This window comes from Arvicanthis niloticus, chromosome 3, assembly GCF_011762505.2.
Source record: "Arvicanthis niloticus isolate mArvNil1 chromosome 3, mArvNil1.pat.X, whole genome shotgun sequence".
NCBI lineage: Eukaryota > Metazoa > Chordata > Mammalia > Rodentia > Muridae > Arvicanthis > Arvicanthis niloticus.
The window spans coordinates 122,875,270-122,893,298 of record NC_047660.1 but is presented as its reverse complement, the minus strand read 5'-3'; the positions used below and the strand labels follow the sequence as shown (position 1 = coordinate 122,893,298).

The 18,029-nt window shown below is 37.8% G+C and overlaps 1 protein-coding gene across 2 annotated transcripts in view; it reads left to right on the top strand.

Moving 5' to 3' along the window:
* Positions 1-18,029, top strand: part of Bmpr2 (bone morphogenetic protein receptor type 2) — a 100,543-nt gene that overhangs the window by 37,556 nt on the left and 44,958 nt on the right. For both annotated transcript variants that reach the window (XM_034498977.2, XM_034498978.2), the window contains exons 2-3: positions 2,866-3,036; positions 4,695-4,865. In XM_034498977.2, the coding sequence (XP_034354868.1) occupies positions 2,866-3,036; positions 4,695-4,865 (342 nt within the window). The remainder of the gene's footprint in view (positions 1-2,865; positions 3,037-4,694; positions 4,866-18,029) is intronic.

Here is an 18,029-nt window from a genome sequence, read left to right as displayed (position 1 = left end):
TAAGAATGGACAAGTGAGCTAGGTATGATGGCCCTTGCCTTCAATCCCAGCAAGGGGAAAGCTGGTATTGTTCCTTACATTTCCATTCTGTGGAGTAGTTTGAGAAATCTTCGAAGCCATTGCTTTGGAGTTATTAATTTTTGGAGTAACCGTGTTGCCTTGATTTTCTTCATGTTTCCTGTGCTGTTGCATCAGGACTTCAGCATCTGGGTTAAGTCACTGGTTGAAATGGTTTGTTGGTTTTTTTTTTTTTTTTTATCTCCTATTCTTTCCAGTGGAACTGCCTGTAGTGTTCAAGGAGGAACTGGATTGTGTCTAGTTGAGGTGTCATTTTTCTGTGCTAGACTTGTATTGAGTTCCCCCTGAGAGTAGAATACTGTCCATGTAAACAACGATTTCTCATTTATTCCAGTTTCAACTCTCATTGCTTTCCTTCTCAGGTTCTCAGATGCCTTAGAACTCTTGTTTTAGCTGCAAATTGATTTTCCCTTTCTTGGCTTTTAGCACTCTCTGATAACACGGACTTCCCTTCTTCAGTGTACTGATCTTTTATGAAAGATATGAAGGACTGCTATGGAGTCTACATTCTTATTTTGTGAGCAACTACTATAGTTTTAAACAGAACCCTTATTTCTCATGTCCTTTCATCTTAAATGTGATGTTTAGCTGAAGAGAACAGTTGTGCCACCATGCTAGCAGTACTGATTTCTAGCTAGTGTTCTCTCTCTCTCTATATGTGTGTGTGTGTGTGTGTGTGTGTGTGTTGCTCTTTAGTTGGTGTTGGTCAATACTTCTAGAATATTTTAAAGTAGTTTAAAAATACATACATCAAGCCACATTCCACATTTCTTTTTCATTGATTACTATCTGTGGTTTGGTTTGTCAGAATAAATTATATTACAAAACTTTGATAACTGCAGCTCTGTATACCTACTTGTAAACATTCTGCTTACTTGACCTTGTACTTTGAAAAGTACTTTGCATAGCAATAAATGTGGCAGGTCTACTTATATAAACTGAGTGGACAGAGTCATCAAGCCTGTCATTCCTTTTCTAGACTTCTTTGTTATGTCTAGAAACATTAATTTAATAAATAATATGCATTGCTAAAGTGCTCCTGAATTATGCTATTCCAGTTCTGTACACTTAAACTGATCCAGAAGGTTATAAGAAAGCATTGGTTATGTTTAGTGATTATCTTTGTTACTTAAACGTATTAGGAAAGACTATTTTAAGAAAACAAATAAAGATCAGATGTTGCTTTTTGATAACTTTTACTTCTTTAGTATTTTCACAGTGTTGGTTAGTGTTTGTTAATGAGTCACATGGCAAATGCTTTATTGGAATCAGCTAAATCACATAATATATATAAAGACAGACAGTTGGCATTAAATTAAGGAACAACTAGGTTGTTGTTGAGGAGCTGTTGAACCTGGCTACTTTAAGCAATATAAAAACGATTTTCTTTTTGTTCAGAATTCTTGGGCTTTTAGGGTTTTTGGTTTCATTTGTTCATTTTTTTTTTTTTTTAAAGATTTATTTATGTATGAGTACACTGTAGCTATTTTCAGACACACCAGAAGAGGGCATCAGATCCTGTTACAGATGGTTGTGAGCCACCATGCAGTGGCTGGGAATCAAACCCAGGACCTTTGGGAAAGCAGTCAGTGCTCTTAACCACTGAGCCATCTCTCCAGCCCACATTTGCTCATTTTTTAAGGCAGGGTCTCTCTATGTAGCCCTGGCTAGCCCAGAACTAGCTATGTAGGCCAGACTGATTTGTAATTCAGAGATCTGCTTGCTTCCCAAGTATTGGATTAAAGGTATGCAACACCATGCTTGGCCTTTTTGTTGGTTTTAAAGGTTAGTTTAGAACAAGGTATTTCTCTCTTTTTTTTCTTTTTCTTTTTCTTTCTTTCTTTCTTTCTTTCTTTCTTTCTTTCTTTCTTTCTTTCTTTCTTTCTTTCTTTCTTTCTTTCAGATAGGGCCTTGTAGTTCTTATAGCTCTTGCTGTTCTGGAAGTCACTATGTAGACCAGGCTGGCCTGGAACTTACAAATATCCACCAGCCTCTGCCTCCCTCCCCACCCCCCTGCTGGGATTAAAGGTATATACCACCATGCTCTGTTGAAGATGGTATTTGTTTTTTGAACAGCAAAAATATTTAATAGTAGAAAGAGTGATAGGAATTATATGTGTAAAAGAAGTCTGTCGTCAGGGAATATATTTTCTTTAATTTCTTATTGCTTGGATATAAAAATTAATGTTGTTGGGTGGTGGTGGCGCATGCCTTTAATCCCAGCACTTGGGAGGCAGAGGCAGGCGGATTTCTGAGTTCGAGGCCAGCCTGGTCTACAGAGTGAGTTCCAGGACAGCCAGGGCTACACAGAGAAACCCTGTCTTGAAAAACCTAAAAAAAAAAAAAAAAAAAAAAAATGTCCAAAAGGAAATTGCTGGAGGGTATGGATAAGGAGATGGTTCAGTAGTTAAAAGCAAGTGTACCACTCTTCCAGAGGACCCAAGTTCAGTTCACAGCAATCATGTCAGGAAGCTCACAATCACCTTAACTCCCGCTATGGGAACATCCAATGCCTCTGTCCTCTGTGGGCACCTGACTCATGCACATACCTACACACACAGACGCCTAAAAAAATAAAGATAAATCTTGAAACAGAAAATTATTGGGTAAATGTAGAATTAAAAATTTATTCAATAATTAAATTTAAAGGATTTAGCGGAAAAATATATGATCTTACTCAAATTAGATTATCATATATTATTAAATGAAATCTTAAAGATTATTATAATCAATAATATTATCAAAGAAACATCAATTTATCATTATGTTCTTTGTTCTTTTTTTCAGCTTCCCAGAATCAAGAACGGCTGTGTGCATTTAAAGATCCATATCAACAAGACCTTGGGATAGGTGAGAGTCGAATCTCTCATGAAAATGGGACAATATTATGCTCCAAGGGGAGCACATGTTATGGTCTGTGGGAGAAATCAAAAGGGGACATCAATCTTGTGAAACAAGGCAAGTAATATTTTTTTTTTTTTAATTATTTACCTTTTTATTTTATGTGTATTGGTGTTTTGCCTGCATGTATCTCCGTGTGAGAGAGTCAGATCTTGGGAGTTATAGACAGTTGTGAGCTGCCATTTGGGTGCTGAGATTTGAACCTGCGCCCTCTGGAAGAACAGTGAGTGTTCTTAACAGCTGAGCCATCGCTCCAGCCCCCAAGTAATACTTTGTTTTTCCTTAAAATTGCTTTTTTTTTTCTTTTCTTTTTTCTTTTTTTTTTTTTTTTGGTGCTGAGAATCAGACCCAGAATGTCATGCACACAGGCAAGCTCTCTGTCATAGGGCTCTATCTTCAGCATTGTTTTAAAAAACTGGAGCTTGTCTAGAAAAGACATTTAGGTAGATTAAAATCCTATCCAGAAAAGTAAATAAGAAGATAAACACATAAATATATATTCACCCACAAGCTCCAAATTCAGAAAAGAAAGTTTACTTTTAGTGTAGTTTGCTTGCTTGCTTGGCTGAAATAGGATCTCACTGTGTAGACCAGCCTGGCCTGGAACTCACAGAGATCTGTCTTCTTTTGCTTCCCAAGTGCTGAGACTAAAGTTGTGCTCCACCATGCCTGGCCTTTTAGTGTGTTTTAATAACATTTTTCTCTTTGCAAGTTAGTGTTTGTGAATGAAATTTGGAAATAACCAAAAAACTATTCAGAAAAGCCAAGGTCTACAACTCTGCTCTCTTAAAAAAAATATTTTTATATTGATTTGTTCACTTTAGGTACACTTTCCATGTACTTTAATATGAGTACCAGTTTTCTTTTAAAATTAGGATAATGTTATATAATAATCACATCCTCTTTCCCCCCGTATTGTTGTAAATGCTCTCTGAAGACATGTATACCTCAGCACTGTATTTCACGCTGTATATGTATTACAGTTTAGTCACATGCTTTGAACACCATGCTGTTGTAAGGTTTTCACTGAAATGCATTATCTGACAATGAAAAACTTTAAACATATATAAAAGTTGTGTCTGTTTGATTATTTTTTATTTTTATTTTGTTTTAAGTAGACTTTTAATGTAGAATTAATGATGATAAAAATAAAAGCTCTAAGTTAAAATTTCTGTTTTTCCAAAATTACCATAAAACATTGATTACAGAATTGTATGAAACTGACTGTCACCGAGTCTTTGTTATGATGGCATTATTATTTTAATGTTGAAGACAATTTAAATCTAAAATAGTCAGACTTTGCTGTTTCTTCAATAATTCTTATAATAATGGTGCAGTTAATCATAATTGTTTTGTTGGTTTCTTTTCCCTGTGAAATGTCTGTGGTATCCTTTGTTGTTTTCATTCAGGTTTCTTTTTTTTTTTTTTTAATGTTTATTTATTTATCTTATGTATATGAGTACACTATTGCTGTCTTCAGACACACCAGAAGAGGGCATCAGATCCCGTTACAGATGGTTGTGAGCTACCATGTGGTTGCTGGGAATTGAACTCAGGACCTTTAGAAGAGCAGTCAGTGCTCTTAACTGTTGAGCCACATCTCCAGCCCATTCATTCAAGTTATATTACTTAGTTTTATATGACTGAAGTTATTTCATAATTTTTTGTTTTACTTACTGTACTGTTTCCTAACTTATTTTAATATTGATCTGTAGGATGTTGGTCTCACATTGGTGATCCCCAAGAGTGTCACTATGAAGAATGTGTAGTAACTACCACCCCACCCTCAATTCAGAATGGAACATACCGTTTTTGCTGCTGTAGTACAGATTTATGTAATGTCAACTTTACTGAGAACTTTCCACCTCCTGATACAACACCACTCAGTAAGTATTTACAGTGATTTCTTTATAATTCCTTGTTGTAGAAGTTTTGAAAATATAAATAGATAAATATTCAAGGTTAGTAAAATTTGATCTAAACTTTCCAAAATAATATGCCAGCAAAGCGTTGGTATATTTATTACCAACAAAGTCTGAATCAAGATACAGTTTTTCCTTTGTCTGCCATAATGGTGTGTACTTATAATCCCAGAATTCCAGAGGCTGAGGCAGTAGGATTGTAAATTCAAGACAGCCTGAGCTACCTGGTAAGTTCTTGGCTAGTTACAGAAAAGGACCATGTCTCAGCAAACAAACAAAAAAATCTCAGCAAACAAATCAAAAACCCACTTAAGGAAGGGAATTAGGTGATATCAAATGGGCGTGATGGCGCATGCCTTTAATTTTGGCACTTGGAAGGTAGAAGCAGGTGAATCTCTGTGAGTTTGAGGCCAGTCTGGTTTGCATAGCAGGTTCTAAGCCAGCCAGCACTACACAGTGAGACCCTGTCTGAAAAACTGAAAAACAAAATAATAATAATAATGAGAGAGAGGGAGAGGGGGAGGGGGAGGGGCAGGGGCAGGGAGAGGGAGAGAGGGAGGGAGGGAGGGAAGGAGGGAGGGAGGGAGGGAGGGAGGGAGAGAGAGAGAGAGAGAGAGAGAGAGAGAGAGAGAGAGAGAGAGAGAGAAAAAACTATGGCTATAGTTTGGCTTGTGCCTGAAGCCCCATTCATTCTGGAGGCCAATGAAGGAGGGTCACTTGAGGTCATGTATTCAAGTCTAGTGTGGAAAATAAAGAGAAATCCTAACTCAAGAAAGAGACAACAGCCAGCATGATAACACATGCTTTTAATCTAGCACTTGGAGGCAGAGGCAGGTGAATATATGACTTTGAGGCCAGCTTGGTTTACATAGCAAGTTCTAGGCCAGCCAGAGCTCCATGGTGAGGCCTTGGGCCAAATGAAAAATGAAAATCCAAAGGAAGACAAAAAAAAACCAACCAACAAACCAAACCAAAACAAAAACCCCCAACCAAACAATAAACATCAACAATAAATTCTTTCATAGTGGATATACATGTAACTGTTGAAAAGAGGATAAGACCATGTAATTGAAACTTGGAGTACAAGTTATTGATGTAGACTTAGGAATTTAAAAGTATGTACAAATGCATTATACATATTATGTGTATGTAGTCATATAAAATGTATATGTGCGTTTACATGTAAATTTAAAAATTTAAACATACATACTGTGGTGGCTTGAATGAGGGTGACCCCTGTAGGCTTATATGTTGTTGCTTGGTCTCCAATTGTTGGAACTGTATGGAAAGGATTAGAATGTGTGACTTGGTTGGAGGAAGTGCGTCACTGGGAGTGGGTTTGGAGGTTTCAAAAGCCCACAGATTCCCAGTTAGCTTTCTTTCTTTGCCTCGGGCTTGTAGATCAGATGTAAGCTCTCAACTACTCCTCTCTACCTGCCCCCATGCTACCTGCCATGACGGTCCCCAATGAGCTCTTTCTTTTATAAGCTGACTTGGTCATGGTGTCTTTTAACAGTGATAAAAAAGTAACAAAGGTAGAAACTGGTACCAGGGAGTGGCACATTGCTGTGACAGTCCTCTAAGTGGTACCTTTTGGAGAAATGTCTGAGGCTTTGGATTAGGAGAGTGGTTGAATGCTGTAAGCATGGCCATGCTAGTAGGAGCTTGGAAGACAGTAGTGCTGAGTGTAATATGGACTATGTAGGTACAACTCAACAGGTTTCAAAGGGGAACAATATTAGCAACTAGGCTAGGGTCTGTTCTTGTAATATTTTGGCTAAGAAAATGTAGTTGCCTTTTGTTCTTGTCCTAAGAATCTGTTTGATGCTTTCTTTTGGCTTTGCAGTAGTAGGACTCAAACTCTGGGCCTCACTCAGGCATAATGAGAAGGCACTGTACCCTAAGCTGTATCCCTACCTGTCTTAGGATTTCCATTGCTGTAAAAAAACACCACGACACTGGGCAGAGCTTCAAAGTCCACTGCTACAGTGATACGCTTTATCTAACAAGGCCACACCCCCGAATAGTGCCACTTTCTAAGGGCCAAGCATATTTAAACCGCCACCCCACCCCACATCACATACATACATTTCTTATTTCTTTTTAAAAAAAGAAAAAAAGCCGGGCGGTGGTGGCACACGCCTTTAATCCCAGCACTTGGGAGGCAGAGGCAGGTGGATTTCTGAGTTCGAGGCCAGCCTGGTCTACAGAGTGAGTTCCAGGACAGCCAGGGCTACACAGAGAAACCCTGTCTTGAACCCCCCAGTAGCTTGCACTGTAGGGAACATTTGCAAGTGAAGATGTGTGAACAGAGGGCTTACTTGGAACACACTGTGACATATTGCAGCTTCCACAACAACAATATTTTTTCTTTTGTGGGGAGGTTACAAGGGCTGAAGGCATATACAAAGGGACAGGGAGATGAATGGGATCGGGGTGCATGATGTTAAATACACAAAGAATCAATAAAAAAAGTTTAAAAAGAAAAAAAGAAAGAAAGAAAGATGTAGGAGCCAGCTCTGTAGAACCCCTCCACGAGCTAAAATTAGGGAAGTTTGACTTCAAGAATAACTAAGTATAACAGTGAACTACAAACCATTTGAAGGAAATGAAACTCATGAGTAAATACCAAGTGCTAACTGGAAAATACAGGAGTGTTGGAACCGGCCAGTCATCGTTCAGCTGTCATCATATAGGTCAGAAAGGAAGTATCAAAGAGGACCGTAAATCTGAGAGCAATTTCAATGAGGAGCCAGTATATTTGTATGGTTTTAAAACGTCTCCATTTAATTGTGAAGGAAAAATTAGTATTTGGGATTTGGAGCATAGCTCAGTGGTATAGATTATTTGCCTAGCTTTCTCAGATTCCTAGGTTCAATCCCTTGGATTATAATAAGGAGGAAGGGAGGGGAGAGAAGACAGGAGAAATTAATTCAAGGTGGGTATCTTAGTCATTGTTCTATTACAGTTCTTATGAAAAAGAAAACTTTAATTTGGGGCTTGCTTACAGTTTCAGAGGTGTAGTTCATTATCATCGTGTCAGGGAGCATGACATTGAACACAAGCTGAGAGCTACATCTTAATCATCCTAATTGACCAGCAGCCGGAGAGGCAGACTGGGCTTGTGGGCTTTTGAAACCACAAAACTCATCTCCAGTGATACACATTTTCAACAAGGCCACACCTATGTGTGCCTATGGGGGAGCACCATTCTTATTCAAACCACCACAGTGTGTGTGGTGGTAGATGCCTATAATTCCATCACTAGGGAAGTTAAAGATGGAGAATCAGAATTTAGCCAGTTTGAGGTCAATTTGGCCCACATAAAATCCTATTTTAGCCAGGATCTGTGACAGGAGATGGTGGTGTCTCTGACAGGAGGGGCACACCTTTAATCCCAACACTAGGGAGATAGGGGCAGGCAGATTTCTTAAGGTCGAGGGCAGCCTCATCTGTATGGAGACAGGACTACCCTGGAGGTCACCAAATCAGTGAGCTTCAGGTTCAATGAAAAGACTCTTAAAAAGAAAGTAGAAAGTGAAAAGGAAAGAGAGCTGATATAGAACTCAAGCTTTCACACCCACAATCACGAACACATCTACATGCACACCACCTGCACACAGACAAGCACACATATATAACACACAAAAGCAAAAAAGTAAACATTTTATGTTATTTTTATATTACATGTAGATGTGTGTTTGTATGTAAGAATGTGCATGTAACTGAAGTTGTCAGAGGAGGCCAGAAAAAGGAATTGATGGAGTTACAGGTAAGCCATTTCGTGTGGGTGTCGAGATCCAAACTTGGGTTCTCTGCAAGAGCATTAGGTGCTCTTACCCACAGACCCATCTTTTCAGCCCCATAAAACATTTGTTAAGTGCTAAAAGAACTTTTTAACTAAGCGGTATTTGGTATTTGAACTGCTATAATGAATAGACTGCACTATAATAAATAGCAAAAATGTTCCATCCTCAGGTCCCATCAAAAAAGCTGGGCATGTTGGCATGGGCTTGCAGTGTCAGCTCTGGGGAGTCAGACAGGGAGAGAATGAGGCTTGCTGTCTAGCCAGCCTAGCTAAATAAGGAAGCCCCAGGTTCTCGTGAGAGACCTTGTTTCAGACAGCTAGGTAGACAGTGCCTGAGGAAGAATGACATGAAGCTGTCATCTGGCTTCCATACATACAAGTGCACACACAGCCGTATGTAAACAGGTACCTCTGTGTGTCTATGTACGTACATAGGCATTCAGTGTACAGTGTGCTAAAGGCTAATGTGAGTCAAATAAATAAATGGATGTTTTATATTGTCTCCTTGGTAAACTTTGCTGATAACAATATTGTGTAGCCTGAGTATCTAAACATAAGAAAATATATAAGGAAAATGTCTATTGCATATAAAATATTACATAACTACTGAAGCATACAGCTGTAAAATCAGGGAGAGTGGTGTAAACTGTAATCTCAGCACTTGCAGACATGGATGGGAAGATTTAAAGTTCAAGGCCAACCTCCACTATTTAGTAAATTCATGGCCAACCTGGGTTATATGAGATCCTGTTTCAAAAAAAACTAATAAAATAAATAAACATATCAATAAATATTGTGAAAATACATAATGATCTTGAAAATATTTATATTGTGTTAAACAAGAATTCTGGAGGTCTGGAGAGATGGCAGAGTGGTTAAGAGCACTGCCTATTCTTGGAGAAGATCCAAATTTGATTCTCAGTACACAATATGGTATCTCATAACTATCTGTAGCTCCAGTTCCAGAGACCTAGTGCCCTTTTCTGGCTTCCATGGGTACCAGTCATGTAAGTGGTACACATACATACATACATACATACATACATACATACATACATACATACATTCAGGCAAAATACCTAGACTAATAAGAAAGAAAAATATCTGGGAGTGTAATAATTGCATCTTACTAATATAGCATTACTAAAATTTGAGAGATTACAAAGATACTGTGTTTCCCCACACCCTCCTGTTGAGACCCCAGCTAGTCCCACGTTCGGGCGCCAAAAATGTTGAAGCCCGAGCTGCCCCATTTTTGGGCGGCCAAAAATGTTACGGCCCTCTAGACTCCTCACTTGACGGCCACTGTTTCCCGGCCCAAGCTGCCGCTCTGGTCCTCGGGTCAGGGTTCAGCAAGACAGAGAGTGAGGACGGACTCAAAGAATGGAGACCAGAGTGCGATTCAATCCCTTTTATTCTTCAGTCTCTCTTCCTAGTCCAAGTCCCAAGTCTAGCTGTACTCTCTAAAGAGTCTCCCTAAAGAGTATATCTCTCTGCCTTTTATATGTCTCACTTCTAAGCCATGCCTCAAAGTTACACCTTTAATCATGCCCTTAGGTCTTGTCTCTAAATCTGATCTCTAGGTCACACTTTTAAGTCACACACCTTTAATCTCACACAACCAAGGAAAGTCCTGGGTATCCAAAGCAAGATGTTATCAGAGTGTGCTCAGCTGTTGTAGGCTATTGTAATACAAGTCTCATGTCAGGGTATATGGCTCAAGATGGCTGCAAAGCTGATAGCCGCTTTCTGCTAAAAGTCGGCCCCCAACACCCTCCTGTTTCTTTCATGGAGCACTGTTTTAGTCCAGACTGGCCTCTAACTCCCTATGTAGTCCAGACTGGCTACAAACTTGAAGTCTTCCTGTTTTTACCTCTCAAGCCTTGCAATTACAGGTGTACAGCACTATACCAGTCTTGTTTCCTTTTTTTAAAAAATGGCCTTTGGGACTGGAAAGATGCAGAGGACCCAGCTTTCAGTCCTAGCACCTGCATAGTGGCTCAAACAATCTGATGCCATCTTCTGATATCTGCAGTCACTAGTTTTATGTATTGTACACAGACGTACATGCAGAAAAATATGTATATACATAAAAATTAACAATTAAATTAAAAACATATTTGGAAAGGTTAAGTTTATGCACCTCTTTTGTACACACGGTACACAGACATTTATGCAGGCAAAACACGCAGACATACAAAATAATAAAATTAAATTTTGTCCAGCTATAAAATAGAGAGGTATATCTATTGAAAGCTGGCTGCTACATTCTGCTAAAAAGACAAAGATTGCATAGTTACAAGAGTAAGTGCAGATCACAACAAAAATTATTGGCCCCTCATTTATATTTGTGATTGTTAAGTATAAAACACTACCTTTAGTTTCTTGTCTCCCCACCTAAAAACCGGAGCATCAGAGTATTTTAGGCACTTGATTGTAATTTTTAAGGTAATATATAGGATCCAGAAAACTTTCCTCATTAGAAGCCATTATATGATCACGTTTTCAAACAAACATTTCTTAAAAAGTATACTTTTAGTGTCTTTTAGGGTTTGTAAAAAACAATGCCTATATAGTAAGGCTACCTTCTAGGTAATAGCAGAAAGTACTTTGTGTTCTTCGTTAATTCTGATCATTTGCTTAAAGATTCTTTTAGCTGAACAGCTTATTTCTTTTATAAAAACACTTAAAAGTTTTATGTGTGTAAGCGTTTTGGTTTCATATATGTATGTGCACCATGTGCATGCTTGGTGTCTTCAGAGGCCAGAAGAGTTTATTTTATCCTCTAGAAATAGAGTTACAGATGGCTGTGACCCACCAAGTGGGTCTTCTGGAAGAGCCAAGAGTGTTCTTATCTGTTGAGCCGTAGCCCCAAAGATATAGTTTACTTTTATTTATGTGTATAGCTGTGTGAGTGTATGTTACATGTGTGCAGTTACACCCAGAGACAAAAAAGGTTTCATATTCCATGGAATTGGGTTTCAGGTGATTTTGAGCCACCTGATGTGGGTCCTGGGATCTTAACTCAGACTTTTTGGAAGAGCAGCAAGTTCTTAACTGATCCAACAACAGTAAAATATGGTTCACTGAGCATAAGAAAATAAGCTCTCTTTAGTAAAAACACTCCTGACTTCATTTGACACTGTGGGATATACATTAATAGCTGATAAAAGCATGGAACACCATTAGGACTTTTAAGATGTGATAGGAATTTTGGGTGGAAATTTGACAAACCAATGTCATGACGTAAATGAGTACCTCACTTCGCTGAACCACAGAGCTTCACAGTCATTCACAGATTAATTTGATGTAAAGTTAGGACTATGGAGAAAGGTTATTTTTATTTACTTTTAGTTGTATTTTTAAAAAAGTTACAGATTTTGTGAACTTTTTTTTTCTCTGGTTTTGGTTTTTATTTTTGAGGCTGTGTCTCTCTCCGTAATCCAGGCTGACCTCAAACACAGATCCACCTGCCTCTGTTTCTTGAGTGCTACTAAGGGATTAAAGACCTGAACTACTCCACCCAGTGATTTTGAGAATTCTTATAAAACTATATTTCATAGGTTTTAGAGACCATGAGATAACCACATAGGAATAAAATCTCTATAGACTATCAATTCCTGTTTTTCTGGGCTGTTATTAAAAGATTTAAAAGAATAAAAAGTCTACTGGTTTCTTTTGCTGAAATATAAATGTAGTGTCTTTTAAAGTAATTAAATACTAGCACTTAATATTGAAAAGAGCTATATGAACACTATTATATTCTATTTACAATGCAGAGTCTACTCTTTTTTTTTTTTTTTTTTTTTGGTTTTTTTTTTCGAGACAGGGTATTTCTGTGTAGCCCTGGCTGTCCTGGAACTCACTCTGTAGACCAGGCTGGCCTCGAACTCAGAAATCCGCCTGCCTCTGGCAGAGTCTACTCTTATTGTAGATTACTGTCTTAGTTATGGTTTCTGCTGTTGTGAAGAGACATGGCAACTATCATAAAGGAAAACATTTCATTGGGGCTGGCTTACAGTTTTGGGGTTTATTCTATTATTAACATGGTTGGAAGCATGATCTCACAGGTAGATGTACTGGAGAGGTGGCTGAGAGTTCTATCAGCAGATCAGCAGACTGCAGGAAGAGAGTCAGACACTAATCCCAGCTTGAGCATCTAAGATGTCAAAGCCTTTCCCTCCACATCCCCAGTCACACACTTTTTCCAACAAGGCCACACGTCCTAATGTGCCACTCCCTATGGGCCTGTGGGGTCTATTTTCATTCAAACCACCACAATTACCAGCTAATTCTAGTTGATAAGGACTTTCATCTCTGTTCAAAAAATGAAAAAATAAAAAAGTCATTGCTTTTTTTTTTTCTGTTTTGGCAATTGAAGCATAGTTACCTATTGTATTTTCCAGGGAGATTATTTACTACTATTAAAAAAATAAAAGAATTTTGGAGCTGGAAAGATGGCTCAGTAGTTAAGAGCACTGGCCGCACTGCCAGAGGTCCTGAGTTCAATTCCCAGCAACCACATGGTAGCTCACAACCATCTGTAATGGGATCGGGTGCCCTCTTCTGGTGTATCTGAAGACAGTGTACTCATATACATGAAATAAATTTAAAAAATAAAAAATTTTAAAAAGGAATTCAAAAGAATTTTATAGTTAGAAATCCAAGCTAATTATTTTTTCTGTAATTTCTAGTCTGAAGCAAAAATTCTGTTCAGTCAGGACAATGTTACCAGAAAATTTTCTAAGATAAAACTGGCTAGAGATGAGGGTTAAGGGGTCATAGTTGCTACCTAATGCTTTCTGTTCCTTAGTTTTCATTTTCCAAAGATTTTTTCCTTTTGCTAGTATGTTTCAGAGTTTTGGAACAGATTTGATTGCTTTCATTATATGGGAACCTTAAAAAATACTAAGGAGTTCTTGTGGCTAGGGTGGCAGCTCAGAGGTTAAGAGCACTTGTTACTCTTCCATAGGACCAGGGCTCAGCATCCAGCACTCACAGGGTGGCTCACAACCAACTATAACTTCATCTGCATCCATGCTTCCTTCTGGCCCAGCATGAATGTAGTGCACATATACACATACAGGCAAAATACCCATACACATAAAATAGAAATAAATAAATCTAAATTTAAAAGGATGTTGCTGGGCAGTGGTGGTGCATACCTTTAATCCCAGCACTTAGGAGACAGAGGCAGGGCGATCTCTGTGAGTTCATGGCCATCCTGATCTATAGAATAAGCTCCAGGACAGCCAGGACTACACTGAGAAACCTTCAATCAAAAAAGGGGGAAACACACACACACACACACACACACACACACACACACACAGACACACAGAGTATTCTGTACCTACTTAATATACAATTTAAAGTAGACTTAGGTTCAGACAAAATTGTCAAATTAAGAAAAGTTAAGTTTCTTCCCTTTGAGATCTTATTTTCTCAAGAAGGAACATACTTTCTCTTTTGCATAGTGTTGGAGTCTAAAACTGTTAATTTTTCCTAGGTACTGTCCTTCACTTACTAACAGTCCTATTATTAACATGATTTCCCCTTGATCTTAAGATAGTAGCTGTAGATAGCTATTTAATTTTTTTTGGTTTTTTCGAGACAAGGTTTCTCTGTGTAGTCCTGGCTATCCTGGAACTCACTCTGTAGACCAGGCTGGCCTCGAACTCAGAAATCTGCCTGCCTCTGCCTCCCAAGTGCTGGGATTAAAAGCATGCGCCACCATCACCAGGCTTTAATGGAGTTTTTAATCATAAAATACTTGTATTAAATTTTAAAATAGTAAAGAATGCTACTGAATATGTGATAGTGAGTAAACTTGTTTATTTTATCTGGGATAGAGTTATTAGACTGAGCAAGCCTGTTCAGTATACCTGTAAGACAAGCGCTTAGTGATTTAATAGGGACCGTGAAGCAGCTGAGCAATACCTTTGAGCATTTGATATGTGGCAGATACTCTTATTTACTCTCTATATACTAAAGTTTCAATTTAGCCCTTTCAGAAACATTATGAAATAGTTGCTACCATTTTCATAGTTTACACTGAGAACACTAAGGCTTAATATGTAAAAGTAGCATACCTGATGTTATATAGCTAACAAGTGGTAGAGCCAAGATTGAAATCTGGGTGTTCTGACTCTGAGATATGTTTCATCAGTATATAAACAATGTACCCATGTATATTTTGTTATGGGCTGGGTTAGGGAATAGATTTTTTTTTTTTAAATAATCATTTCCTAAAATGATTTTCACTGTAACTGTATACCCCTAAGAATTCTATTTTTATATTATTTAATATTTTCTTACAATCATCTAATTAATTAAAAGTTTTATATATATTTATACTTTTATTTTATGCATATGAATGTCTTGCCTGTATGCATGTATGTGTATCACATGCCTATTTGATCTCCTGGGACTGGGGTTATGAATGGTTATGAGCTACCATATGGGTACTGGGAACTGAACCCAGGTTCTCTCCAAGAGTAGCAAGTTTTCTTACTCATAGAGCCCTCTTTCCAGTCACCTATATATATTTTAAATGCTTATCATTGTTGTGAATGAAAAGAAAATATTAGAAAGGTAACTTTAAAGTTTATTTAAAAATAAATAAAACAGCTGTATACCCCTACACATAAAATATATTAACTAGCTAGATATTGTTGATTTAAAGGTTGAAGTTGGCACTTTCTGTGTTAAAAATATAAAAAAAATTAGCAAATGTTTTGAGAGGTGGTAAATTACTACCAAATTGAGATTTTTCTCTTAATTAGACAAGAGAAAATAATTCATCAGGATGGGCGTAGTGGCACATACCTTTAATCTCAGCACTCGAGAGGCAGAGGCAAGCAGATCTCTGTGAGTTTGAAGCCAGCATGGTCTATTATAGCAAGTTTTAGAACAGCCAGGGCTACTTAGATAAACTTCGTCTCAAAAAAAACCCAAACAAACAAACAAACAAACAAAAGGCAAGAAAGAAAGAATAAATATTCATCAGTACAGTCCATGCAGCATTGGAAACCAAAAGTCTTGTCATTTAGAAAGGTAAATTGTATTATTTTGAGGTATCTTACAGTCGTAGGCTTTACTCTGCTTAGGAAGAAAATCAGTCTGTGGGGCTGGAGAGGTGGCTCAGTGGTTGAGAGCACATTCTGCTTTCCCAGAGGACTCAGACTGTGTTCCCAGCTTCATGTAAGTCGAGTGACAGCTGCCTGTAGCTTTAGCTCCAGGAGAGCAATGCCTCCATGGCCACTTGCACTTACATACACAGATAGACACATCAGACATGCATATAAGTTTAAAAAGAAAACCAGTTTTAAGTGATTGAATTTATATCTATAGTATTTATTTATCTTGTTATACTTTTAAGAAATTTTTATGTATTTATAAATTCACAATTTGAAAGAAGTATATAATTATTAGGTTTTTTAGAAATGTATTATTAGAACATTTTCTTGATAAGATATCTGGAATTGCTATAATTAGCCTCCCTAACTATATAAACAAGAGAATTAAATCATAGAGAAGTATGCAGAAAACTGTTCATATATATTAATTCATTAATTAAACCTAATTCATTCTATTGAACTTTGGCAGTTCTTTTTGAATGTCAGGATATAAATGTAGAATTCTTTTTTTTTTCCACTTACATTATTCATTACTTTGAAGTTGAGCCAAACAATGAGAAACAAGATTGAATTGCATCTAAACCCAAGTTTAGGAAATAACATTAAAATTTTATTCTGTGTTGTTATGATTAGAAATTATAATTTCTAGCATCTGGCAGCAAATGTCTTAATCTCACACCAAGCCAGGAAAGAAAGCTTACAGTCAGAAAGCCAGTACTGGAATGGGGCCACAAGTAGACTATGACTTCAGTTTTTAGTGTTTCTCTAAGAGCATTAAATAGAAAATGGGAAATAAGGATGGCTCAGGCTGCTTGTTAATTTAAGATCCAAAACAAGACACATTTTTATACTTATTAAAAGAAGAAAGAACAAAAAATATGTGCACATTTTAGAAAAATAATTATTTTGAATTGACTAGAAATGGGGCTGAAGAGATGTCCCAGCAATTAAGAACATGGCTGTTCTTCTGGAAGGTCTGAGTTCAATTCCCAGCAACCAAATGTCTGTTTAAAACCATCTATGATGGGATTTCTTGACATTCTTGTAGTGAGAATTTTGGTTTCTTTAAAAACACAGAAATATTATAAGAATATATTTTTGTTTTAATCCCAGGTGTGGGATATGGGCTGCTTCGGATTGTCCACAGCAGCTGACTATGATTTGCCTTGTGCTTTAGAATGATTTTGCCTGCTGTATACAGTTTCTGTGAGTGTGTGACATTTGAAATTCTAGGGACTCTTCAGAGGGTATATAAATGCTAGTGGGGGGTTGTTGTTGATTGGTTGCAGTTTGTTAAGTAGTTGTGTGCAAAGAAGAAACAAGAAGAAATTAGATATCCTGATGGCAAAGATCAAACTTGCCCCAAGGAACTTGATGCCCTTAATCAGCAGGAAGTAGTCTAACGATAATGTAGCCCTTTCCCCTTCTGTCTACTGTTAGGCAGTTGAAAGGGTGGAAGAAAGAAGAACCCACAAAAATAAGTCTAGCTACACATTCCACTCCCTGGACCCCATAGGTTTGTAGCCATATCATAATGCAAAATTCATTGTTTTCAACTTCAAAGTCCCCATAGTTATCATAGTATCAGCACTGTTTAAAAGTTCAAAATCTCTTCAGAGACTGAGGGCAATCTCTTACGTGTAACCCCTGTAAAATCAAAATGAAAAAGCAGATCAGATATTCCAACGTACAGTGGCACAGGGTGTACATTACCATTCTAAGAGGAAAGAGAGGGAGCCTACTGAGGAAATACTGGACCAAAAACAAGACTGAAAACCAGCCGGGCAAAATCCACACTCTATCTCCATGTCTGATGTCAAAATGCTCTTCAGCTCTTGTTTCAGCTTTGTTAACTGCAGAACCTTTCTTCCTCTTGGCTGGTTTCATTTTATGTTAGCTTTCCTTAGCAGGTATCCCAGGGCTCTGGCATCTCCAACATCTTGAGGTCTCCAAAGCAATCCAGGCTTTTACCTTCACAGCTTCACCAAGTGGCCTCGCTTGGCCTCCATGCAGGGACACCTCTGATACACACTTGGCCTCAGTGGCTTTCCTTAGTTGTGGAGGAATATTCCATAACCTTTGTTTAGTCCTTGACTCTAAAGCCTGAACAATGTGACCAAAGCCTTCAAGTTCTGCTGCTTTCTGGGGCTGGAACATGACCCCCTTCTTCAAATACATTTT